Source organism: Littorina saxatilis, linkage group LG7 (assembly GCF_037325665.1).
Source record: "Littorina saxatilis isolate snail1 linkage group LG7, US_GU_Lsax_2.0, whole genome shotgun sequence".
NCBI classification, from domain to species: Eukaryota; Metazoa; Mollusca; class Gastropoda; order Littorinimorpha; family Littorinidae; genus Littorina; species Littorina saxatilis.
In genome coordinates, this window is record NC_090251.1 from 14,082,285 (window position 1) to 14,101,517 (window position 19,233).

At 42.6% G+C, this 19,233-nt stretch overlaps 1 protein-coding gene across 1 annotated transcript; it reads left to right on the forward strand.

Moving 5' to 3' along the window:
- The first annotated feature begins 259 nt into the window (after positions 1 to 259).
- LOC138970127 (collagen alpha-2(IV) chain-like) lies at positions 260 to 4,087 on the forward strand. Its single transcript, XM_070342609.1, has 3 exons — positions 260 to 280; positions 965 to 1,016; positions 2,784 to 4,087. Exons 1-3 carry the CDS (start codon positions 260 to 262, stop codon positions 4,085 to 4,087), a joined length of 1,377 nt encoding a protein of 458 aa, XP_070198710.1.
- Positions 4,088 to 19,233: the final 15,146 nt, after the last annotated feature.

A 19,233-nucleotide genomic window follows, 5' to 3' on the forward strand; every position in this document is an offset into this window, starting at 1 on the left:
GAAATCGTACTCGTCTGGACTGCTAGCTATATGTTCCATCGCAGTGTGTTCTAGTTTTCCTTTTTTTCCAGACGGCACTTAATGAATCTGTGTAAATTGACCTGTACTTTCAGATGCCCTCCCTTATTGCATCTCATGTCCTCAGACTTTTAGGTCAAGGCGGAGATAGAGAATACTACATGGCTTGCTGTGTCGGACCAGATTTACACGAGTTTTTTTTTCTCATTCAGTCAATACTTGACTGAGTGTTTTCACGAGGATGGAAGGGAGGTTTGTCTCCGTAGGTGTATGTGCATGTGTGTTTGTGTGTGTGTGTGTGTGTGTGTGTGTGTGTGTGTGTGTGTGTGTGTGTGTGTGTGTGTGTGTGCGTGCGTGCGTGTGTGCGAGCGTACGTGTGCGCAACAATTACGAGAAACCTTCTCGGCAGATGTTTATAAAGCTTTGCATGTGAATTCTTCCTTTTTCTCAGTTAATATCCCGAGATATTTTTCATTTCTTCTTTTCCCGATAAATGTCTTTGATGACATCATATCCGGCTTTTAAAACAAGTTGAGGCTGCACTGTGGTGACCCCACTTTTCATTCAAATTGGTTGAAACTTTGGTCAAACAATCTTAGACCCGGTCCGGACTAAGGGATTACATTTCAGTTTGTAGTTTTAAAACTAATTAGATTCTTTCTTACTAGTCTCGGTTCTAGTGTTGATCTGAATGTTTATCCTTTTCCTAATCCTTTTGTTTCAGGCCGACAGATTAACTAAATATGTTGATATCGCTTCACGCGACTTGACATGTTTGTTTGTGTTTGTGGGTTTTTTCCCCCGATGTGTACGCTTTTTGTTGCACGGTAGGGACACACCCTCATGCAAAATCCATTTTTGCTGCATACAGTAGGAAAATAAACACACTGTCTAGCACAATAATTGACTTTAACATTAAAATGACGAGTAGTGAATTGTGTTCCAGGTAATACCGCAACATAGGCTCTTGGTGTTCCTGTTCTTTGTGTCAAGACTTGGTGAGTTCTAGGGTCAGGGTAATAGTCAATTATTATTGGTTTTCAGACCAAATGAAATAGTGTCAGGGCCTGATTTTTCCTCGGCAATTAATAATTCAAATGTTATTTTTTGTATTGGTTTGCATAACATTATTAAGAATTTATCGGTCTTCAAACCAAACCAAATTGTGTCAGGGCCTGATATTTCCTCGGCATGTAGTACTGCACATGTTTGGTTTTTACATTTAGTCAAGTTTTGACTAAATGTTTTAACGTAGAGGGGGGAATCGAGACGAGGGTCGTGGTGTCTGTGTGTGTGTGTGTGTGTGTGTGTGTGTGTGTGTGTGTGTGTGTGTGTGTGTGTGTGTGTGTGTGTGTGTGTGTGTGTAGAGCGATTCAGAGAAAACTACTGGTCCGATGTTCATGAAACTTGACATGAGAGATCCTGAGTATGGTATCTCCAGACGTTTTTTTTCATTTTTTTTTATAAATAGCTTTGATCACGTCATATCCGGCTTTTCGTAGAAATTTTGGTCAAGTAATCTTCGACGAAGCCCGGACTTTGGTATTGCATTTCAGCTTGGAGGCTTAAACATTAATTAATGAGTTTGCTCATTAAAGTTGTCATTAAAATCGATTTTTCGCAAACAGATTTAAAATTGATTGCATCGTATTCTTCATCATATTCTGAATCTAAAAAATATATACATATGTCATGTTTACTCTTAAAATGTGATCACAATTAACGAAAATAGATTAATTCGTCTTACGATAAAAATCTAAGAAATCGATCCAAAAATGATTTCATCTTATTCTTTATCATTTCCTGATTCCAAAAACATATAGATATGATAGGTTGTATTCAAAACAAGCTCCGAAAGTTAACAAGAATACAGAAAAGCGCGCTTTCCTGCTTAGGCCTAAACAAACAAGAAATTCCTCCGAGGTAGGAAAAACACCCCCGTTGGTCAAAGGGAAATAACCATTCTCACTGCCACCAACTGAGAAGGTTATTTCCCTTTGACCATTAATATGTCCCTCTATAAGTCCTTGTAGAATCTTAATCCACCAATAACTCCGTAACCGTGTGTTTGACTGGTCCCAATTTTTGTAAGGACCGTCTCAGGAATGTATAGAACCTGTTCACCAAGTTTGGTGACGATCGGTCCGTTCATTCTTGAGATCTATATGCGAACACAAACACACAAACACACAAACAAACAAACAAACACATCGACCGAAACCTATACACACCCCTATACCGGGGGTGAAAAAATAGGTGTGGTTACGGTAACCCGACCTACCCTATTTTTATGCGTTCAGTTTCATTCTGTGAGTTCCACAGCTTGACTAAATGTAGTAATTTCGCCTTACGCGACTTGTTTTTGCTTTCGCTCGCATTTCAATATTTTTAAAAAGCAACTCGTGTACATCTGGTACGACACAGCAAGCCATGTAGTATTCTCCATGTATATGCTATATTTTACGGCTTTGTAAAACATGAATGAGAGATAAACCACTGTTTCAACCATGCGTGCAATGGTTGCAAAAGCCTAAATCAGAAATACGTGAGACCGTTCTCGGCGAGTACGGCTGGTCAGGGTGAGTGCTCGGGCAACGAGTGTTAATTCTAAAATTGGTGTGCAAATGAGTGCGCTCATCCAATCAACAGTCTCACGACCCGGCAAAACCACATAAAGTTGGGTTGCATGGCAGGGACAAAGTCAGTACCAGAATTTAGGACGGCGGAAAGCCATTATCTCTCAAGGCTTGGAGTTAAATGAGCAGCACCAGGGCTGGATCAGGCTGGCTCTCCTACAGAACCAGGGCTGGGTCAGGCTGGCTCTCCTACAGAACCACGGCTGGGTCAGGCTGGCTCTCCTACAGAACCAGGGCTGTGGCAGGCTGGCTCTCCTACAGAACCAGGGCTGGGTCAGGCTGGTTCTCCGACAGAACCAGGGCTGGGTCAGGCTGGCTCTCCTACAGAACCACGGCTGGGTCAGGCTGGCTCTCCGACAGAACCAGGGCTGGGTCAGGCTGGCTCTCCTACAGAACCAGGGCTGGGTCAGGCTGGCTCTCCGACAGAACCAGGGCTGGGTCAGGCTGGCTCTCCTACAGAACCAGGGCTGGGTCAGGCTGGCTCTCCAACAGAACCAGGGCTGGGTCAGGCTGGCTCTTCTACAGAACCACGGCTGGGTCAGGCTGGCTCTCCTACAGAACCACGGCTGGGTCAGGCTGGCTCTCCTACAGAACCACGGCTGGGTCAGGCTGGCTCTCCTACAGAACCAGGGCTGGGTCAGGCTGGCTCTCCTACAGAACCACGGCTGGGTCAGGCTGGCTCTCCAACAGAACCAGGGCTGGGTCAGGCTGGCTCTCCTACAGAACCACGGCTGGGTCAGGCTGGCTCTCCTACAGAACCAGGGCTGGGTCAGGCTGGCTCTCCTACAGAACCAGGGCTGGGTCAGGCTGGCTCTCCGACAGAACCAGGGCTAGGTCAGGCTGGCTCTCCTACAGAACCACGGCTGGGTCAGGCTGGCTCTCCGACAGAACCAGGGCTGGGTCAGGCTGGCTCTCCGACAGAACCAGGGCTGGGTCAGGCTGGCTCTCCCACAGAACCACGGCTGGGTCAGGCTGGCTCTCCTACAGAACCACGGCTGGGTCAGGCTGGCTCTCCGACAGAACCACGGCTGGGTCAGGCTGGCTCTCCTACAGAACCACGGTTGGGTCAGGCTGGCTCTCCTACAGAACCACGGCTGGGTCAGGCTGGCTCTCCTACAGAACCACGGCTGGGTCAGGCTGGCTCTCCGACAGAACCACGGCTGGGTCAGGCTGGCTCTCCTACAGAACCAGGGCTGGGTCAGGCTGGCTCTCCTACAGAACCAGGGCTGGGTCAGACTGGCTCTCCGACAGAACCAGGGCTGGGTCAGGCTGGCTCTCATACAGAACCAGGGCTGGGTCAGGCTGGCTCTCCTACAGAACCAGGGCTGGGTCAGACTGGCTCTCCTACAGAACCACGGCTGGGTCAGGCTGGCTCTCATACAGAACCAGGGCTGGGTCAGGCTGGCTCTCCTACAGAACCAGGGCTGAGGTGAACGAACCGAAAGTGGGTGCCACCTAAACGGGAGAGAACAAACCGCGGGGTCTGATTGGTTGAAATCACAACAAATCTCAATTTAAACCAATCCAACATCGCGGATAGTTCCCACCCGGCTGGTAACTTTGTCGTGCACCTCGGCCCTGTTTTCAATGGCCAAGATGAAACCAACTCGATGGCCAACAAAAGCTGATCTGCTTGGAAGTCCCACGCATGGAGCCTCATTTCCATGGGCGATGTTGAAGCTTTTCGAGGTCATGAAGACAGACACACTCTCTTCTTCTCCTTCTTCTTCTTCTTCTGCTTCTTCTTCGTTCATTGGCTGAAACTCCCACGTTCACTCATGTTTTTGCACGAGTGGATTTAACGTGTATGACCGTTTTTACCCCGCCATTCAGGCCCATTTCGGGGGAAGCATGCAGGGTATGTTTACGTGTTTCTATAACCCACCGAACTCTGACGTGGATTGCAGGATCTTTTCCGTGCGCACTTGGTCTTGTGTACACACGAAGGGGTGTAACGCACTAGCAGGTCTGCAGATCAGTTGACCTGGGAGATCGGTAAAATCTCGACCCTTTCCCCACCAGGCGGTCGCGGCGGAAATTGAACTCACGACCTTCCGATTAGGAGGCCGATGTCTTATCCACTACACCACTGCGCCCGTCTGGGCTCTGACTTCTAAAGCACGACCTCTTTCCAGAGGCAAGGTAACGAGTTTCTTCTCAGTGGAAGCGCACTCAAATTTTCTTGCACATTTCGTATTCCGCCCTGGAGATAAATGACATTTTTCAACCACCACAAATAGCTTAGGTCAACGGTTGACCGCTTCCACCACATCATGTAAGCAAGAAGTTACATATACTGTTAAATAAAAGAAAGAAATACGTCTAAAGTTTCCCTCGTCTGCTTTTTGGCCAAGAGCGAACAGTGTGACATGTGCCAAGGGGTGAAACAATTCACTTCACTTTCTTGAATTGACGTCACACAACGAACACGGCAACAGATGTTTTGACAGTCCTTTGTCTTCCTCGAGGGTCGTGTGGTTAAAAAAAAAATCAATAGTGGCAAACACCTTCTTCCAAAACCGGGGGCGCGCTCATTGCAAATATTGCATCTCTCGGGTGCCATGCGCACTTTAGCCAAATCGCTGCACAAAATCGGTCTTTGTTTGCGTCAACTTACACGCAAATCACTCAAAGTCAGCGTGGCCCTTTTAAAAACTGCGGGTGTCTTTGAAGCTCTCTGGATTCGTTTTCTTCATTCTCTTGCAGTCCACATTCTCAAGAACAAATTTGGTTTTTTTTAAAGGCACAGTAAGCCTCCCTCCCGTAAACCATCCCTGAGCTCCCCGAGACTCTACATACAGTGCAAGCATACTTCCATTTGAACGCTCACCGAATGGGAACATTCTGGCTGCTTTCTGTCGAGAGTGAGACATTTTCAAAGAATTTATTTTCGTGGACTATCCGAACGGACTATCAGGCGCCTCGTTTTGATGCTAGACCTAACTTTTAAAATCTAAATAATAAATTGACAGCTTGTTACACAAACATTCTTAAATCACAAAAGAATTCTTTTTTCATCAAGACAAGATTAGTACAATTCAAAGTTTTGAAAGTTTGAAAAAAGAAAAGCCCAGAAACGTGTCACGCAAAACGTCTTTCTCGTAGCAGACGACGGTTCTGTATAGTGCCAGTTCCTCTGAACGGTCAACCACCACCGCTCTAGTTCGTGTGACTTGCAGCCGTTTGTTGCGTTTTAGATTCAGAGATACACAATAACATGCTATTGCAGATAAGTGTACAGCGAGTCGCATTGAAATCACAAATTGACGACTAAACTGGAAAAAAAGGAAACTGGATCACACGGGTTCACGATAGCTTAGGGGTAAGATAAACCACTAAAAAAATAATTCTTTGAAAATTGCTCGCTCTTTACGAAGGATGTTCTCAAGCGGTGAGTGTTTAAATGAAAGGGTGTTTTTACTGTGTGTAAAACCCTGACAGTGTCTGTGATGGTTTACAGGAGGCTGACTGTGCCTTTAATGATCTGATTCTGGTGGTGTTTTTTTTTTAATAATGTGGCAATGTGTGTGTTTGTGTGTTTGTTCTGTAAAAAACAGTCTTACTCTAAAAGACTTTGTCCGGTTGGGAATAAAAGCTGGTTCTTGAGTTTACTGTGTACGTGAGTGTTACTGAGAGTGCCTTAGAGAATGAGGAACATATTAAGAGCTTGCAGCGATCATCCATTTTTGAGAATGAAAGTCGCTTGTTCATTCCAATGCTTGTTGTTTTCTCAGGTGCCAGGAGACTGGTTCCACTAAACTCTCACTTACTCTATTACACATGTCGTATGCATGAAGAGTGCTCACTTACTTCCCTTTGTTTCAAAGACCGCGGAGAAACCGGCACGGTTGGCCTAGTGGTAAGGCGTCCGCCCCGTGATTGGGAGGTCGTGGGTTCGAACCCAGGCCGGGTCATACCTAAGACTTTAAAATTGGCAATCTAGTGGCTCCGCCTGGCGTCTGGCATTATGGGGTTAGTGCTAGGACTGGTTGATCCGGTGTCAGAATAATGTGACTGGGTGAGACATGAAGCCTGTGCTGCGACTTCTGTCTTGTGTGTGGCGCACGTTATATGTCAAAGCAGCACCGCCCTGATATGGCCCTTCGTGGTCGGCTGGGCGTTAAGCAAACAAACAAACAAACAAACAAACTGCGGAGAAGAAAAACATTGCCTTTTCAAGCGACTGGGTACATTACTGCGATTCGGAAAATGTGCCAGGGGACACAAATGTTAACGCAAACTTTGTTATGCAAATGGTTGACCATTACGTCACAGATAGCGATTTGCGAAGCATTGTGTATGTGCACGCTTGCATGGCCGTTCGAACAAACGCATACAAAACTAACAGCAATAGAACTAACAATATTCCCAATGGATTCACATGCAATGTGAATGTTTGCAATGTTCTGCTTTTAGATTGTTCAGGTAGATTGCACAAGCACACTCATTTAGACATGGCTATAGTGTATTTTTTGCTTTGTCACGGTTTGTGGGTATGGGGGTTATTTTGGCAAAAGAATTTACAATGTCCTTAATTGATACAATTTAAATATCTGCAATGTTTTAGATTTGTCACGTAGATTGCACAAGCACATTCATTTATTAATGGCTATTGTATTACATTTTTTTTTTTGCTTTGTCACGGTTTGGCGGTGTGGGGGTTTATTTTGGCAAAAGAATCTACAATGTGCTTGATTGATACAATTTAAATATCTGCAATGTTCTTCTTTTAGATTTGTCACGTAGATTGCACAAGCACACTCAATTATAAATGGCTATTGTATTACTATTTTTTGCTTTGTCACGGTTTGGCGGTGTTAGAGTTTATTTTGGCAAAAGAATCTACAATGTGCTTGATTGATACAATTTAAATATCTGCAATGTTCTTCTTTTAGATTTGTCACGTAGATTGCACAAGCACACTCAATTATAAATGGCTATTGTATTATTTTTGCTTTGTCACGGTTTGGCGGTGTGTGGGTTTATTTTAGCAAAAGAATCTACAATGTGCCTAATTGATACAATTTAAATATCTGCAATGTTCTTCTTTTAGATTTGTCACGTAGATTGCACAAGCACACTCATTTATAAATGGCTATTGTTTTGTGTTTTTTTGTGTGCTTTGTCACGGTTTGGCGGTGTGGGGTTTATTTTGGCAAAAGAATCTACAATGTGCTTGATTGATACAATTTAAATGTTTGCAGTGTTCTTGTGTTGTATGGTTTAGGTGGGGTTTGCGGTTGTTCATGCTTCATGTCCCACGGATCTTGATTTATTAGGGACCGGTTGAGTTGATAAGTGGGGTTTGCCATGCATGCAAACACATTTATACAAGACTATCAGGGCTCCCCATGGCGCGCGTCCCTGGGTCCTACACGCACTAGAAGCCGAAAACACGTACTAGAAATTTATGGAGGGGGTCCTGGGACGCCCTAGACTTTAAAAGAGCGGGTCCTGGGACGCACTGAATTTTCTTTATCGTGCGTACTTTATACCATTTTCAGACTGCAATCGTCCGCTATTACGTACCTGAGGCACGGTAACGGTTTCAGACTGTATAGCCTACGTCTCGTGCAAGCACCAATGTCAATTTCACGCGCGTAGGAAAGAAGGTTAAAAGCAATGGGGGTCCATGGACCCTCTAGAAATTGAAAGTGGGGGTCCCGGGACGCACTAAGAGGGGCGTCCGTGGAGCGCCCCGATTCTTCTAGCTTTGTTGTGGCTTTGTGGGTATGCGGGTTTATTTTGGTAAAAGAATCAAATTAGCATGATCGACAGCACGATCTTCTCGTCGTTTGATAAAAGGAAACACATTTACATAGTAAGATTGAGCCACTCTTTTGCCAACAAGAAAAAAATGTTAGTTTTGGGATAAAATAAGGAGAGAAAAGCTAAATTGGGTTGGCGTGTTGACCAAAGAAAAAAAAACCACTGCAATAAAATGACATTATACGTTGTTTTTACATAGAGGGGGAATCGAGACGAGGGTCGTGGTGTATGTGTGTGTGTGTGTGTGTGTGTGTGTGTGTGTGTGTGTGTGTGTGTCTGTCTGTCTGTCTGTCTGTCTGTCTGTGCGTGTGTGTGTGTGTGTAGAGCGATTCAGACCAAACTACTGGACCGATCTTTATGAAATTTTACAGGAGAGTTCCTGGGAATGATATCCCCGGATGTTTTTTTCTTTTTTTCGATAAATACCTTTGATGACGTCATATCCGGCTTTTTGTAAAAGTTGAGGCGGCACTGTCACACCCTAATTTTTCAATCAAATTGATTGAAATTTTGACCAAGCAATCTTCGACGAAAGCCGGACTTCGGTATTGCATTTCAGCTTGGTGGCTTAAAAATTAATTAATGACTTTGGTCATTAAAAATCTGAAAATTGTAAAAAAAAACACATTTATATAAAATGAACCAAATTTACGTTCATCTTATTCTTCATCATTTTCTGATTCCAAAAACATATAAATATGTTATATTTAGATTAAAAACAAGCTCTGAAAATTAAAAATATAAAAATTATGATCAAAATTAAATTTTCGAAATCAATTTAAAAACACTTTCATCTTATTCCTTGTCGGTTCCTGATTCAAAAAACATATAGATATGATATGTTTGGATTAAAAACACGCTCAGAAAGTTAAAACGAAGAGAGGTACAGAAAAGCGTGCTATCCTTCTCAGCGCAACTACTACCCCGCTCTTCTTGTCAATTTCACTGCCTTTGCCACGAGCGGTGGACTGACGATGCTACGAATATACGGTCTTGCTGAAAAATTGCATTGCGTTCAGTTTCATTCTGTGAGTTCGACAGCTACTTGACTAAATGTTGTATTTTCGCCTTACGCGACTTGTTTGTTGTTGTGTTTTGTTTTGTTTTTGCTAAAACTAAAAGTATTACATTTGACACAGACAGCTATTAGTCTACAAGCGGTCTGTTAGCGGTCGAGATGACCAAAGACTGTCAAGATCAGTTTAAAATGTCATATTTATTTTGGTCAAAAATACAAATAGAATGTATCTATCGATCCATTTTTACATTTAGTCAAGTTTTGACTAAATGTTTTAACATGGAGGGGGAATCGAGACGAGGGTCGTGGTGTATGTGTGTCTGTGTGTGTGTCTGTCTGTCTGTCTGTGCGTGTGTGTGTGTGTAGAGCGATTCAGACTGAACTACTGGACCGATCTTCAGAAAATTTGACATGAGAGTTCCTGGGAATGATATCCCCGGCTATTTTTTTTATTTTTTTCGATAAATACCTTTGATGACGTCATATCCGGCTTTTTGTAAAAGTTGAGGCGGCACTGTCACACCCTCATTTTTCAATCAAATTGATTGAAATTTGGCAAAGCAATCTTCGACGAAGGCCGGATTTTGATATTGCATTTCAGCTTGGTGGCTTAATAACTAATGAATGAGTTTGCTCATTAAAAATCGGAAACTTTTAATTAAAATAATTTATTTATTAAACGATTCAAAAATAATGTCATCTTATTCTTCGTCATTTTCTGATTCCAAAAACATATACATATGTTATATTTGGATTACAAACAAGCTCTGAAAATTAAAAATATGAAAATTATGATTAAAATTAAATTTCCGAAATCGATTTAAAAACAATTACATCTTATTCCTTGTCGGTTCCTGATTCAAAAAACATATATATATATGATATGTTTGGATTAAAAACACGCTCAGAAAGTTAAAACGAAGAGAGGTGCAGTAAAGCGTGATATGCAGCACAGCGCAACCACTACCGCGCTAAACAGGCTCGTGAATTTCACTGCCTTTTGCACGAGCGGCGGACTACGGTCATTGTGAAAAAATGCAGTGCGTTCAGTTTCATTCTGTGAGTTCCACAGCTTGACTGAATGTAGTAATTTCGCCTTACGCGACTTGTTTCTTTTCTCTTCTCTTCTTTTTTTTCTAAGTTATATTTTTTATTATTATTTTAGTTTTTACAAATGATCAGACAATTCCCGTATCTCACAGCCGCCTAAATAAGAGTTTGAGTCTGACTCTAACGTCACATGACTGCACCAAAACAAAATTGAAAAGGGAAATGCAACGCTCAACGGATCCAATATCATTTACATGACCTGGATTCCTTCAGTTTTTCCAGACAAATTGTGACCCTCCACCACGAAATGAGTCGCATGTCACCTTTGCATGATTTTAATATTTTTACATTTTCCTAAAGAGTTTTTCATGTTCTATCCAGTGGTGAAACCCGTTTTAGAAAAGAGCGAAAACTGTTTGAGTTATAAGCCTGTAACTAAGGTGACCCTCACACTGTTACCAGACACTCCCCGGACTTATATTTAGCCTAACGCAGAACCGCGCGAGGTGACATGCGACTCATTTCGTGGTGGAGGGTCACATTTGTGCTCTGAAGGTTTATACTATCAAACAACAAATTGCGTTGAGTTTATGCTCAACAGTGATGTTGGCACTATGATGGGGGAATAGGACTTTCTCTAAAGCTTTAGGCCAGATCGAATTAAACTTTGATGAGGTTATTGCGTGTTTGACAATATAAAGGATTGAGTATCATGTAAGAGCTTTTAGGCCAGATCGGATTACATATTGATGAGGTTATTGTCTGTCTGACATCGAAAGGATTGTGTATCATGGAAGAGCCGAAGTGCGGTTAAAGAAACCAAGTGTGGATTTAGTAAAGAAAGGATCTGTGCTAAGTAACATCTATCGTTGCCGCTCCCTATCTTCCCCCCCCCCTCCCCCCCTTCCCCCCCCCCCCCCCATTCCTCTCTCTCAGTGCCCGCCACAGTGTACTCCCGGTTGGCCGCATCTTGTTTGACCGTATCTTGTTTGACCGTATCTTTTTTCTCCGTATTCAGGCATGAAAACTGAAAAAAAACAAAATACTGAAAACAAAATTCGAAGGCGCGTAGCGCCAAGTTGCGCAGGCGCGTAGCGCCAAGTTTCGCAGGCGCGAAGCGCCAAGACTTCTAGGGGGGTCCTGGGGCATGCCCCCCCGGAAAATTTTTTGTTCAAGGGTGCAATTTGGTGCAATCTGGGGCTATCTGAGCCTTAAAATTGGATTCAAACATGGCCCCAAAACTATTTTACTATAACTATGACTAGGAAAAAAAAAAAAAAAAAAAAAAAAAAAAAAAAAAAATTTAAAAAAAAAAAAAAAAAAAAGGAAAAATACTGAAAATAAAGCAAAATACGGTTTATTTTTTTCAAAAATACGGAAAATACGGAAAATACGGAGAATTTTCATGCCTGGTATTCATTCAGTGGAACGGACTCGAAGTACCGTTTGACCGTATTTTCTCATGTTTGGTTGTTTTTCATCTATGCATGCTTTTTTTTTTAAATTTGTTAATTTTTTTTATTCAATAAATAAAACACAAGATAACAAATATGGTAACTGTATTTTCTGTTTGCATACATACTCTCTCATTTACATGCGGTTCAGAAAATCTTTAACATTATACAAAAGGACAAAAAATAGTCATACGTGAAAAAAATATACGTGTCATCAAAATGATCATATGCCATCATATATTGATCGTGTCTCCCGATGATATTCATCCGCTGGGTCTTGACTGAAATACAAGCCATATAAAAAAAAACACTCGTGTTGTAACCTATACATATATACACCCATAGGCTCCATATGTCTCACGTCACAACCACCATCTCATTGATGATTGCTTTGGGTGATGCGTTACGCTTCGAAGTTAATGAGGCAAACGTGTAGTTTGCCACCGAAGCCTCAATACCATCGTGGAACCATGAGAACCGCAATTATGTTGGCTCTCAAAGCACTTTTTCTAAGGCTTTAGGCCAGAACGGATTACATTTTGATAAGGTTATTGTGTGTCTGACATTGTAACTATTGAAAGGATTGAGTAGCCTACCATGCAAGAGCTTAAATGCGGTAAAATGAGCCAGGTTTGGATTTAGTAAAGAACTGATCTGTGCAAAGTATGTCCTATTTCACCACAAAATGATAGGATCTGCCTACTTTTCGTAGCGTATTTAAGTCATTAGCTCGTCCAGACTTGTTCGGACTCCGGCCGTTACTTTGTACTGTTTTAAACATTTGTCCTTTCTACGACAAAGTTCGCCTTCTGTTAACGTCTTATCCCAACGGAGAACGTGTCTTATCCCAACGGAGAACCTGGGTTAAAAGAGAGTTATCTTTGTACATGTATATAGTTGTCGGTGTGGTGGTCGGGGGCCAGGTGAAAGAAGCGGGGGTGAAGAGGGGGGAGGGGGATGGGAGAAGTGAAGAGACCATAACACTCTCTAGCTCTCTCTCGCGCGCGCACTCTCTCTTTTGCACTCGATCTATACCTCTTCCTCTCCCTTCTCCTCTGGGGAGAAAGGTGAGTTGTTGGCCATCAATCTTTCTCCTTCTGTCTGTCTCTCTGTCTCTGTCTCTGTCTCTCTCTGTTTCTCTCTCTTTCTTTCTCTCTCTCTCTCTCTCCCTCTCTCTCTCTCTCTCTCTCCCTCTCTTTCTCTCTCTCTCTGCATTGTTTTCTCTCTGTCTCTGTCTCTCTGTTTCTTTCTCTCTCTCTTTCTCTCACACTTTCTCTCTCTCTCTCTCTCTCTCTCTCTCTCTCTCTCTCTCTGCATTTTTTTCTCTCTGTCTCTCTCTCTGTTTCTGTCTCTCTGTTTCTTTCTCTCTGTCTCTATCTCACACTTTCTTTCTCTCTCTCTCTCTCTCTCTCTCTCTCTCTCTCTCTCTCTCTCTCTCTCTGCATTTTTTCTCTCTGTCTCTCTCTCTGTCTCTGTCTCTCTGTTTCTTTCTCTCTCTCTTTCTCTCACACTTTCTCTCTCTCTCTCTCTCTCTCTCTCTCTGTCTCTGTCTGTCTGTCTCTCTCTCTCTCTCTCTCTCTCTCTGTTACAAGATATTCACACGTACATCAACCCAGCCTAGTGGTCTATACAAGTGGGCATACAGACACATAATCATGAGACAAATGAAGAAAAAAAATGGGGGGGGGGGGTAGAAGAGTATCGAAATAATCTTCTTTCTTTGTTTTAAATCCGCAAAACAAAAAAAATCAGTCTTGTCATCTAACTAGCATTTCTTTTCTTTTCTTATATTCTGAATGTTAGAACGTTGGCAGTCCCATCTGGCATCAAATTCAACATCTCAAATATGTAAGCGTTTTGACATGGGTTAAGGCCATTTTTCCACTTAGACACATGCCAATAATCAACATCACGGCTGCTTCCCACGTAGAGAGGGAATTGTTTGTATGGATTAATTATGCTGATTTCCAGTTATGCAAGTTAAGACAAATCCCGGCCGCGGCCGCCTGGTGGAGACTTTTTCGATCTCGCAGGTCTACTTATGTGCAGACCTGCTAGTGCCTTATCCCCTTCGTGTGTACACGCAAGCACAAGACCAAGTGCGCACGGAAAAGATCCTGTAATCCATGTCAGAGTTTGGTGGGTTACACAAACACGAAAATACTGACCCGGCATGCTTCCCCCAAAAGCGGCGTATGGTTGCCTGAATGGCGGGGTAAAAACGGTCATACACGTAAAAACCCACTCGTTAAAAAACATGAGTGAACGTGGGAGTTTCAGCCCATGAACGAAGAAGAAGAAGAAGAAGAAGAAGAAGAAGAAGAAGAGGAAGAAGAAAGTTAAGAAAATAATTAAGTAAAACATTCCTTATAGGTACAAAAAGCACCTGGGCAGTCGATTTTTATATTTGGGTTAGTCTCCGTAGCAGAAAACCGCATTATAACGTGTATCAAATGGCAAACAGACTGTATCCTCTTAACATTTTTTCTGTAATACTCCAGTTAGATAATAAAACAGACAATCAATTAAAAACATAGTATACATTTCTGTCTTCTTTATTTGTCAATGTTAGTATTTAAATCCATGTCACATCCTCTTGTTTCCCTATTAGGCAAGTGATGTACTTCAATTAAAATGCTTTTATACAACTCCTGCAATGCAACCGAGGGGTGGATTAAATCTAGTTGATAATTTTTAGACAAGTGAGAAATTAGAACGAACTACTTTGATTACACCAAAAATCACACGTGGATTATTCGAAGTAAGAATAAAGAGGGCTAAAAAATAATCAACACTATAATTTATTTTTAGAACATTTGAAACCCAGACGATTGGACCCTGTTGCGGAAGAATACGTAAAACGTTGACTCAAAACTGTAACAACAATGGCTGACGTGTATGAAGTACACGCATACCTCGCCAGGTTTGTTTCTGTGACTAGTCGACAGACGATGCCATTTGCTTTGTGTGTGTTTTTGTTGTTGCTTACTGTACGTGTAAAATCCAGTTCTTTAACAGGCAACAAACCTTGCAAATTTCCAGAAGCTGCAATCTGAAGCGACCTATCTCTGATTCTAGCAGACGATCTCTCCAATGTTTAACACAAAATCAGCAAACTCTCCTGTCACATAGAACGTCCATTATATAGTGCAATGTTGAAATGAAGTTACCGGTCTGAAACATTTAGTCGTTTCTTCTGAGACAATCCTTGTTCTCTTATCACCACGCGAATTCACAACAGAAGTCAGACTTTCGAACATATACAATCTACGTAGGCAAGCACGATACGTCATGACGTCATATGATTCCTAGCATATTGACGTAATGCTAAACATCCGGTTATCCCGAGTTTTCTCCGTAATACATGTCCGTGGGTTTTTCAATGTTCGGTTATTTCCGTGGCTTCATGCGGAAAGGGAACCGTCGTCTGCTATCAACGACATGGACCATTCTGGTCCTTGTTGCTGACAAAAACATGATTTTAACACAGAATGTAATGTCAGAATAGCTATATAAACGCTATTGTGTTTTAATCGTAGCAATGGGGTCCGATATTTAGACCAGACAAGTATAATGCCGACGAGTCGGAGACTAAGAATAAAGTAAAAGAATAGGGACTATTTGAATGACGCGCATTTGACACTCTGAGTGATTAGGCTGAAATGAAATTGCCTACAAAATGTCGTCTGCATGACTGCATGTTCGACCCGTGTTGTTCGTTGTATAAATAGCTTAAACAATGACGACAACTCGTTGATTACTGGAAAATAAACCACTCGTGGGTATTTTCCAGTAATCAACTCGTGGTCATTGTTTAAGCTCTATGTAATTTGCTGAAAGTAGACAATCAAAATGTGCAAGTATTTCTAATTCTTTCTCCGCAGGCTACGGATGCATTTGGAACCTGTATTTATTAATGAAACCTATTTGCATGGTTACAATGTCTCCGTTAAATAAAGATATATCACCATCGTAACATGAGACGAGTTGCCTTGGGCAAAGCGCGTCGAAGCAATCGCAGTGCGCGCGCTTTTCAAAATCCCGTTTCTTGGGGCAGTGCAGAAAAGTGCGCACGGGGCTGACTGACTGACTATTAGGGCTTAACGTCCTCTGAGGTAACTAGGACCTATATGGGACGTGATGGGTTATATGATAGTAACAGTGGGGGGACCGGCACGGTTGGCCTAGTGGTAAGGATGTCCCCGTGATCGGGAGGTCGTGGGTTCGAACCCCGGCCGGGTCATACCTAAGACTTTAAAATTGGCAATCTAGTGGCTGCTCCGCCTGGCGTCTGTCATTATGGGGTTAGTGCTAGGACTGGTTGGTCCGGTGTCAGAATAATGTGACTGGGTGAGACATGAAGCCTGTGTTGCGACTTCTGTCTTGTGTGTGGCGCACGTTAAATGTCAAAGCAGCACCGCCCTGATATGGCCCTTCGTGGTCGGCTGGGCGTTAAGCAAACAAACAAACAAACAAACAAACAAACAAACAAACAGTGGGGGAAGGGGCACTGGAAGATGACGGGATGTGGTAGTAAAAGGCACAGTACGCCTCCCGTAAACCATCACAGATACTGTCAGGCTTTTACACACAGTACAAACACCCTTTCGTTTACACACTCACCGCTTTTGAACATCCTAGGTGCCCTACGTAAAGAGCGAGCAATTTTCAAAGAATTAATTTTGCAGATTGTCTGATAACAAAATCGGACTGTGCGTTTTGGCGCTAGACCTAACTTTTAAAATCTAAATGATAAATTGACAGCTTGTTACACAAACATTCTTAAATCATAACAGAATTTTTTTTTCATCAAGACAAGATCAGTACAGTTCGAAGTTTTGACAGTTTGGAAAAAGAAAAGCCCGGAAGCAGGGTCACGCAAGGTCGTGGTTCTCGTAGCAGACGACGGTAATGCCTCGCTTTTTACGGAGGGCACCTACGATGTTCTCAAGCGGTGAGTGTTTAAATGAAAGGGTGTTTGTACTGTGTGTAAAAGCCTGACAGTATCTGTGATGGTTTACGGGAGGCTTACTGTGCCTTTAAAGGGTTAAGAGGTTGCATAGTGAAATGATAAAACTTCGTGTGGGGTACATGGCTCGTACTATTCGCCAATTTTAGACAGTTACAGTTTTGGGAATAGGTATTTTATTTAAAAAGGTATTGTGGTTTTTTAATCAAGACACTGTTGATAAAAAGTGATAACATTTCAGAGCCACCTGATAAAAGATTTAAAAATCCATAGAGTTTACTATCAATTTGATATAAAAGCATTCAAAGAGTTATATACATTTATACAAAGTACACATAGGTTACCCTGCCTTGTTTACATATATAACATATACAACACACAACGTGCATTCACACGTGCGGGGCACTCTGCGAAACAGGCATTGATTACAAGCGAAGTAATGTTTGATGACATCGTCGTAGAATACGATCGTTATAGGAAATATTCAGTCAAAATTTTCTTCACAATGATCTAGAGTTAAAATATTTTTTCATCAGCCCTTGATTGATGCAATTCATGAGCTATAGAGCCGTCGTATTAAAGAAAGTATCGTCGTCGAAATGAAACCCACACACTACGGCCACCATTTCTGTTTGCTGTGCACTACCTCATAAGGCTTGGCGCCCACCTATGTAACTTCAGCAGGACAGACGACGCACTGCAGATTATCCCAGCCCGCGACACGTTGCGTGAAAGCTAAACAGGCCAAGTACTCGTCATAATCCCTATCGCAGCATCAACAATATGCAGTGCGTCGTCTGAGCCGCTGAAACTGCGCAGGTATATTCTGCCCTTTAAAGACGCCGCGCGGCGCTGCACAGCGCCTGCCGTGACATCCGCGTTTCATTGGCGAGACGGTAAAACGTTCTGGGACGTCTTCGCTGGGAAACGGCCTGCTGGTTTCCACTGGGACACAGCTCTGGGGAAAAACCCATATGTCCAAGAGAATGGGATCGTGTTGACCCGTGATTTGTAAATTGTTTTACAAATCACGTAAATACGCCCAAAATGTTCTTGTCATCTCGAAAGACCAGGGATCTATTAGCTTGGCAGTAATGACGATGTTGAGAATTTTTTTGAGAACTCGCGTGCACATGTTTGTGACGGACACATCGACAGACAGACAAATCTGCGCTTATCACGCTTCGAAATCGAATTATAAAAAAATAACATGTGCAGATTTACCCACACATTTTCATTTTCATAAGGATTTTTGGCCTGGGATCCCTTTGTGGTTGAATGGGCTCAAAACAACAAATATTAATAATGATAATAAAAGACATGTATTACTTTGTGGAATTTGATATTATTACGTTTGAACATTTTTACAAATCGCGGTTTTAGGTTCGACATAATTTGTAAAAAGTGTTTACATTTTTACAAATCACGGGTTAACAGCACCTGCCGTGACAACTGCGTTTCATTGGCGAGACGGTAACACGTTCTGGGATGTCTTCGCTGGGAAACGGCCTGCTGGTTTCCACTGGCACACAGCTCTGGGGGGAAAACCCTTAATTATGTCCAAGAGGGATGGTCTCATCCCAGGTAAAACCCTGAGCAGAGCTGGGATGGTGAACATGGTCGCTAACTCTAAAACGATTTTAAAAAAATTAACCCACCTTAATCTGCAGGTCTTAGTCTTAGTCTGCAATTGTCGACAAACATCCCGCAACCAATCAGTGTTCTCTGCTTCCTGAAATTTGCCCATCAGTATGTTGTTTTCTAAAAACAGGGAAACGATTACTCCGAAACGGAAGAAACCGGATGGGGTAATTTGAAGCCAATTATCTTTACAATCAACGCGTGTTTGCCTTAATTCAGGCACTTGACACCTCTCCTAGTTTTGTTGTCCGTTTCACTCTTCCACTTTAATGTTCTAAGCCTCTGTTTCGTTCAAATCTGGGGTTGCGGAGGTGTTTTGTTCAAACTGTTTCGCCAGAGGTTGTTTTTTGGTTTTTATTTCTTTGCTCATTGTTTGACTGCGGGACAGTGTTATTGTTAATCTGTCTATTTACCGCATCCGGGAATTTGATTGTGTGTGTGTGTGTGTGTGTGTGTGTGTGTGTGTGTGTGTGTGTGTGTGTGTGTGTGTGTGAGTCTGTCTGTCTGTGTCTGTGTGTGTGTGTCTGTGTGTGTATATCATGTGTGTGCGTGCGTGCGTGCGTGTCAGTGTGTGCGTACGTGCGTGCGTGTGTGCGTGCTGGTGTGTGTGTGTATGTGTGTGCGTATGTGTGTGTGTCTGTGTATGTGTCTGTCTGTCTGTGTCTGTCTGTCTGTTTT

Bases quoted from the DNA above. Each gene is read 5' to 3' on its own strand.
- LOC138970127 (XM_070342609.1), top strand. From the start codon at position 260: ATGGAAGGGAGGTTTGTCTCC. The intron at 281-964 runs GTAGGTGTATGT...ATTGTGTTCCAG, and splicing joins TGGAAGGGAGGTTTGTCTCC to GTAATACCGCAACATAGGCT. The intron at 1,017-2,783 runs GTGAGTTCTAGG...TTAAATGAGCAG, and splicing joins GTTCTTTGTGTCAAGACTTG to CACCAGGGCTGGATCAGGCT.